At 64.8% G+C, this 6,943-nt stretch overlaps 1 protein-coding gene across 4 annotated transcripts; it reads right to left on the bottom strand.

Annotated features, from left to right (window-relative positions):
- Positions 1 to 216: 216 nt before the first annotated feature.
- TARBP2 (TARBP2 subunit of RISC loading complex) lies at positions 217 to 6,518 on the bottom strand. Of its 4 annotated transcripts, none has more exons than XM_065043521.1 (9): positions 6,365 to 6,518; positions 5,020 to 5,201; positions 4,279 to 4,384; positions 3,753 to 3,836; positions 3,535 to 3,607; positions 2,656 to 2,773; positions 2,439 to 2,566; positions 1,485 to 1,683; positions 217 to 707 (listed from the first exon to the last, which is right to left on the bottom strand). In XM_065043521.1, the coding sequence occupies exons 1-9, from the start codon at positions 6,415 to 6,417 to the stop codon at positions 550 to 552; spliced, it is 1,101 nt and encodes a 366-aa protein (XP_064899593.1). In that variant the 5' UTR covers positions 6,418 to 6,518; the 3' UTR covers positions 217 to 549. The 4 variants fall into 4 exon arrangements, with proteins under 4 accessions (XP_064899593.1, XP_064899594.1, XP_064899595.1 ...); XM_065043522.1 differs by having other exon boundaries at positions 5,020 to 5,189; positions 6,365 to 6,517; XM_065043523.1 differs by having other exon boundaries at positions 5,020 to 5,265; positions 6,365 to 6,450.
- Between the last annotated feature and the right edge of the window lie 425 nt (positions 6,519 to 6,943).

Here is a 6,943-nt window from a genome sequence, read left to right as displayed (position 1 = left end):
CCGTCCGTGAGTCTGTCCATCCCTGGGTCCGTCCATCAGTCCGTCAGTCCATGGGTTTGTCCGTCACCCAATAAACTGTCACCTCTCACCCCCCGATGCTCGCTCTGGTTTTGCCCCTTGGGGAATGGGGGGGACGGGACCTACCCCCCTTTTGCCCCAAAACACCCCCGAAGTGCCCCCCCCCGCACCCCCCCATAAAAATGCCGACGCCGGGAGTTACAAACCCCCCCAGCTTTATTCCTGGGGGGCTGGTTGGACCCTCCTCACCGGGGCGGGGGGGCTGGGACAGAAGGTGCCCCCAAAGCCCTGAGGTCTGTCCAAGGTGGGGGCGGGGGGGAGTGCGTCTGTCCATCTGTCTGCCCGTCCCACAGGTGTGTCTGTGGGGCTGGGTGTCTGTCTGTCCATGGGGGAGGCGGGGTGCATCCACCAGTGTGTCCAGAGCTGCATCGGTCGGTGAGTCTGAGGGTCCGTCTGTGGGTCTGTCCAGGTGTCTGTGGGTCTGCCCGGGTGTCGGTGGGCACGGGGGGTGTCGGGGGGTGCCGGGGGGTCTCACTTGCCCCCCGCCATGATGCGCAGGTACTGGAGGGCGTTGCGGGCGGCCTGCGAGCGGGCGCCGTCGCGGGAGGCGCCGGAGCCGTGGCACACGGTGGCCGGTTGTGTCGACAGCTCCACCAGGCACTGGTGCAGCCCGCTGAGGCTCAGCGCGTCTGCAGGGGGGACAAGGGACACGTCACGTCAACCCCCCCAAAGCAGGTGTAACCCCCCAGTGTCCCCTAATACCCCCTTAGGGACAATCCTGGTGTGTCCATGTCCCCCATTAACATCTCAGGGACACCCCAGGGTCCTAGTGTCCCCCCATAAGCCTCTAGAGGTGACCCCAGAGTGCCCATGTCCCCCATTAGCCCCTTGGGGACACCCCCAGGGTTCCCATGTCCCCTCTATTAACCTCTTGGGGTGACCTCGGGGTGCCCGTGTCCCCTGTTAACCCGTTGGGGTGACCCCAGAGTGCCCATGTCCCCTGTTAACCCCTTAGGGACAACCTTGGTGTCCCCCATTAGCCCCTTAGGGACACCCCCAGGGTCCCGGTGTCCCCCATTAACCCATTAGGAACACCCCAGGGTCCTAGTGTCCCTCATTAATATCTCAGGGACACCTCCAGTGTCCCACATTAACCCCTTAGGGACACCCCCAGGGTCCCAGTGTCCCCCATTAACATCTCAGGGACACCCCAGGGTCCTAGTGTCCCCCATTAACCCTCAGGGACACCTCCAGTGTCCCTGTGTCCCCCATTAACCATCTCAGGGACACCCCCAGGGTCCCAGTGTCCCCTATTAACATCTCAGGGCACCCCAGGGTCCTAGTGCCCCCCATTAGCCCTCAGGGACACCCCCAGGGTCCTAGTGTCCCCCATTAGCCCTCAGGGACACCCCCAGGGTCCTAGTGCCCCCCATTAACCCCCCTGGGGTGGGGCCGGGGTCTCTCACCGATGTCGAGGTAGCTGATGGCGAAGCTCTGCTCCTCCGAGAGCTCCTGCAGGAGGGCGCAGGCGCCCACCCCCGCCGCGGGGGGGGCCAGGGGGCGGCTCCGCAGCTGCAGCAGCTTCTCCCCAGCCGAGTTGCGCAGGGAGTCCCAGGTACAGCCCGGGGGGGGGCGGCCACGCAGCCCCTCCAGCCGCGGTCCTGCCTGCGGGGGGACAGGGGACGTGGGGACACGCAGGGGGGTGACATGGGGGCTCATGCGGGGACACCCAAACGACATGGGGGCTCAGGGACCCTCCTGAGTCCCGTGCAGGGACACCTGAGGGACCTCGAGGTGGCCATGTGTCCCCCGTTAACCCCTTGGGGTGACCCCAAGGTGCCCGTGTCCCCCGTTAACCACTCAGGGACACCCCCAGTGTCCCCCATTAACCTCTCATGGACACCCTCAGGGTCCTAGTGTCCCCCATTAACTCCTTGGGGACACCCCCAGGGTCCCCATGTCCCCCTGCTTAACCTCTTGGCATGCCTTTGTCCCCTGTTAACCCCTTGGGGTGACCCCAGAGTGCCCATGTCCCCTACTAACCACTCGGGGACACCCCCAGGGTCCCCATGTCCCTCCCATTAACCTCTTGGGGTGACTTCAGGGTGCCTATGTCCCCTGTTAACCCCTTGGCGTGACCCCCGGGTGCCCCTGTCCCCTATTAACCCCTCGGGGACACCCCCGAGGTCCTGGTGTCACCCACTGACCCCTTAGAGACACCCCCAGGGTCCTAGTGTCCCCTATTAACTCCTCAGGGACACCTCAGGGTCCCCATGTGCCCCCTGTTAACCCCTTAGGGTGACCCTGGGGTGCCTGTGTCCCCTATTAACCCCTCGGGGACACCCCCAGGGTCCTTGTGTCCCCCGTTAGCCCCTTGGGGACACCCCCGGTGTCCCCATGTGCCCCCACCCGGGCGGTACCATGCAGAACTGCTCCTCGTCCCCCTCGGCCTCGCTGCCGTCCCGCGGCTCCATGGGGACGTTGTGGATCCGCACCAGCATCTTGGCGGCCGCGTCGCGCTTCGCCAGCTTCTTGGAGGTGCCGCTGCCTGCGGGGAGGGGACAAGGGACACCGGGGTGAGCCTGGAACCCTCTCCCATGTCCCCAGGTGTCCCCCGTGTCCCTTTTGTCCCCGTACCGATCTCCACGAAGCGCTCGACGCGACAGGTCATGGTGAATTCCTTGCGATGCGCCGGCCCCGACTCCTGCGTCACCGTGTACTCGGGCAGGCGCCAGCCCTTCTGCACCACCAGCTCCTGGGGGGGGACACGAGAATTAGGGGGGGACAGGGACAGGGGGACGGCCCGAAATGGGGAGAACTGGCCCCAAAAAGGAGGCGCTTGTCTTGAAATGGGGAGGGATGGCCGTGAAAATGGGGATGCTGGGCGCAAAATGGGGAGAACGGTCACTAAAGTAGGGGTGGCTGTAGCCAGGGACACCCCAGGGTCCTAGTGTCCCCCATTAACGCTCAGGGACACCTCCAGTGTCCCTGTGTCCCCCATTAACCATCTCAGGGACACCCCCAGGGTCCCAGTGTCCCCTATTAACATCTCAGGGCACCCCAGGGTCCTAGTGCCCCCCATTGGCCCTCAGGGACACCCCCAGGGTCCTAGTGCCCCCCATTAGCCCCCCTGGGGTGGGGCATAAGTGGCCGCAAAATGGGGATGTCACCAAAATGGGGATAAATGTCCCCAAAATGGGGATAACCATCCCAAAATAGGGATAACCATCCCAAAACGGGGATAACTGTCCCCAAACCAGAGAGAACTGTCCCCTAAATGGCGACAATTGTCCCCAAAACAGGGAAAATGTCCCCAGAAGGAGCACAAGTCCCCCCAGCTGGAGACACGCAGCCCCCAAATGTCCCCACCCCCCACAAATGGGTCAGGTCACCCCCAAAGGGACCTGCCCCCCCTCAATGGGGATGTCAAGCCCCAAAACTGCCCTGTCACCCCCAAAACGGGGCTGGGGGGGGACACGCGTGTCCCCTCTTGTCCCAGCCCGTGGTGTCACCCACCTGCAGAGCTCCCACGGGGTTACACTCCGACTGGGGGGGGGACACGGGCGGCTTCATGTCCAGGGGGGTGCCCCTGGTTTGGGGGGACAAAGGGACACAGTGTGAGGGGGGGCGGCTCTGAGCACCCCCCAATGCCAGAGCCCCCTGTGTTGGGGAGATAAAGAGGTAAAATGGGGTGCTGGGGGTTTTGGGGGGGTGGGTGCCCCCCACGCTGTTACCTGGGCGAGGGGGGGGGTGCAGCAGGTGCTGGGGGGGCGGCGGGGGGGCCAGGCTCAGCTGGGGGCTCTGGGGGGAAAGGAGAGCTTGGGGAGAAAAGGGGAGACGTTAACACCCTGGATGGGCCCCCCCAAACCCACCCCCAGCCCCCCCCCAGCACCCCCAGCCCCCCAGATCCTACCGGCAACCCCCAGTTTCTTCAGGACCGCCTGGTATTCCCACCCCCCCCCCAGGCACCCCCAATTCTCTTGGCTCCCCTAAGACACCCCTAAACTCCCCCAGACCTGCCTGTGAACCCCCCTGGACACCCCCAAACCCAATTGAGCTCCCCAACTCCCCCAAAATCTCTTGGGGGGGCCCCTGGCACCCCCACTCACCCTGTGTACCCCCAAACCCACTGGGGTACCCAGCACCCCAGGGGTACCCCAACCACCTGTGCGCCCCACCCAGCACCCCAAAGTCCCCCCAGCCTCCCCAAACCCCACCGTGACCCCCCCAGAACCCCAGGGGGCCCTGTCCCCCCCCAACCTGGGCTCCTCGGGGCTGGGGGGGTCCAGCATGTCCCCCCCTTTCAGCAGCTTCAGCGCCACCTCCGCCGCTTTGTGCTTCGCCGCCTTCTTGCTGGGGCCCTGCCCTGGGTGGGGGACATGGGGGCTGAGCCAAAACGGGGAGAACCGGCCCCAAAACGGGGAGCACTGGCACCAAAATGGGCTAAACACCCCCAAAATAGCGATAACTGTCCCCGAATGGGATATATGTCCCCAAATGGGGACAACCACCCTCAAAATAGACCCCACCCCCCACCCCAGGTGGCATGATGGATGTGGACAACCTGGCAGGTTTTTTGGGGACAACCTGGCAGGTTTTGGGGACAACCCGGCAGATTTTTGGGGACATCCCGGCAGGTTTTTTGGGACAACCCGGCAGGTTTTGGGGACAACCCGGCAGGTTTTTGGGGACAACCTGGCAGATTTTTGGGGACAACCTGGCAGGTTTTGGGGACAACCCGGTAGGTTTTTTGGGACAACCTGGCAGGTTTTTGGGGACAACCCGGCAGATTTTTGGGGACAACCCGGCAGGTGTTGGGGACAACCCGGCAGGTTTTTGGGGACAACCCGGCAGATTTTTGGGGACAACCCGGCGGGTTTTGGGGACAACCCGGTAGGTTTTTTGGGACAACCTGGCAGGTTTTGGGGCACAACTTGGCAGTTTTTTGGGCACAACTTGGCAGGTTTTTGGGGACACCCTGTGAGGTTTCTGGGGACCCACCGGTGCAGCTGATGTCCCCGACGGTGACGCGGAAGGTGAAGTTGGGCTGGTGGGCCTGTCCCTCGGCCTTGAGCAGGTCGTAGCCGGGGGTCTTGCCTACGCGTGTTCCATACTCCTGCAGCAGGCTGATGGGCGTCTTCCCGGGGCTGGCCGCCAGCATCTGCGCCAGGCTGGGGACAGGGCTGTCACCACCCCCGGTCAGAGGGGACACTTGGCGGGGGGCGGGTATGGGCAGGGGGAATGGCCCTGGGGACATGGGGACAGGGTGGCACTGAGATGTAGTGTGGGGATGTGGGGACATGGGGACAGGGTGGCACTGAGATGTAGTGTGGGGATGTGGGGACATGGGCACACGGGTGGCACTGATATGTAACATGGGGACATGGGGACAGGGTGGCACTGAGATGTAGTGTGAGGATGTGGGGACATGGGGACATGGGGACAGGGTGGCACTGAGATGTAGTGTGGGGATGTGGGGACATGGGGACATGGGTGGCTCTGAGATGTAGCATGGGGACATGGGGACATGGGGACATGGACGGCACTGAGAAGTAGCATGGGGACATGGGGACAGGGTGGCACTGAGATGTAGTGTGGGGGTGTGGGGACATGGGGACATGGGGACAGGGTGGCACTGAGATGTAGTGTGGGGGTGTGGGGACATGGGGACATAGGGACATGGGTGGCACTGAGATGTAGGGTGGGGACATGGGCAGCACTGAGATGTAGCATGGGGACATGGGGACATGGGGACATGGGGACAGGGGTGGCACTGAGATGTAGTGTGGGGGTGTGGGGACATGGGGACATGGGTGGCACTGAGATGTAGTGTGGGGGTGTGGGGACATGGGGACATGGGTGGCACTGAGATGTAGTGTGGGGGTGTGGGGACATGGGGACATGGGGACAGGGTGGCACTGAGATGTAGCATGGGGACATAGGGACAGGGTAGCACTGAGATGTAAGGTGGGGACATGGGGACATGGGCAGCACTGAGATGTAGCATGGGGACATGGGGACATGGGGACATGGGGACATGGGGACAGGGGTGGCATCACCTCAGAGCATTGGGATATGGGGACAGGAGCGAAGGCACCACATGCATAAGGGACACGAGGACAGGGGTGACACCACCTCAGAGCACAGGGGCGGGGTGGAGCCATCACATGCACGGGGACACGGGGACCCCGCTCCAGGCCCGTGTCCCCCCCTCCCCTCACGCAGCCCCGGGGCCCAGTGCAGGCCGCAGCCTCCCCCCGTCCCCCCGCAGCGCCACAACCGCGGGGCGGGCGGGCGGATCCCGGTTGTGGGGGGTTACCCGGGCCGGGGAGGGGGGGTCCGGTACCTGGGGAAGCCGCCGCTCCGCCTGGCCCCGCCGCCCGCCCCCTCCTCGCTCATCCCCGCCGCGCTCCGGCCCGCCGCCGCGCCGCCCGCGCCGCCAGGGGGCGCAGGGCCCCGCTCCGCCGCGCCGCGGGGCACGACGGGAAAGCGGGCGCCGCGGGGGGTTGTGGGAAGTGTAGTTCGGCGGGGGTTGGCGGCGGCGGGGAGCGGCGCGGGGAGAACTACGGGTCCCACAAGCCCCCGCGCGGGGGGGGATGCTGGGAAGGTGGAGGACCGGAGGGGGGTGCTGCTTCAGTTTCCCCCTCTGGGCAGAGAGGGGGGAGTTGGGGGGGGGGGGGGCAGCGGGTGGGTACAATGGGGACAGAGGGACAGGGACGGACAGGGGGGACAGGGACAAAAGGCCATGGGGACAAACGGACATGGGCACTGGAACCAGTAGGAATGGACTGGGAGGACTGGGAACAGACTGGAACAGCAGGGACAGGGACACCCAAACTGGGAGCACTGGGGACAGAGGGACACCCAGACTGGGAGCACTGGGGTCGTACTGGGAGCACTGGGGACAGAATCACACGTGGACTGG

This window comes from Columba livia, chromosome 29, assembly GCF_036013475.1.
Source record: "Columba livia isolate bColLiv1 breed racing homer chromosome 29, bColLiv1.pat.W.v2, whole genome shotgun sequence".
NCBI classification, from domain to species: domain Eukaryota; kingdom Metazoa; phylum Chordata; class Aves; order Columbiformes; family Columbidae; genus Columba; species Columba livia.
Note: the sequence above shows the minus strand (reverse complement) of the source record. Positions and strands in the feature narration are given on the sequence as shown.

What these genes read in the sequence shown, in the direction of transcription:
- TARBP2 (XM_065043521.1), bottom strand. Translation starts at nt 6,417, where the DNA reads ATGAGCGAGGAGGGGGCGGGCGGCGGGGCCAGGCGGAGCGGCGGCTTC. An exon ending in GCACCCCCCCCCTCGCCCAG is followed by an intron (nt 3,608 to 3,752) that starts GTAACAGCGTGG and finishes CCCCCAAACCAG; the next exon opens with GGGCACCCCCCTGGACATGA. An exon ending in ACCCCGTGGGAGCTCTGCAG is followed by an intron (nt 2,774 to 3,534) that starts GTGGGTGACACC and finishes GTCCCCCCCCAG; the next exon opens with GAGCTGGTGGTGCAGAAGGG.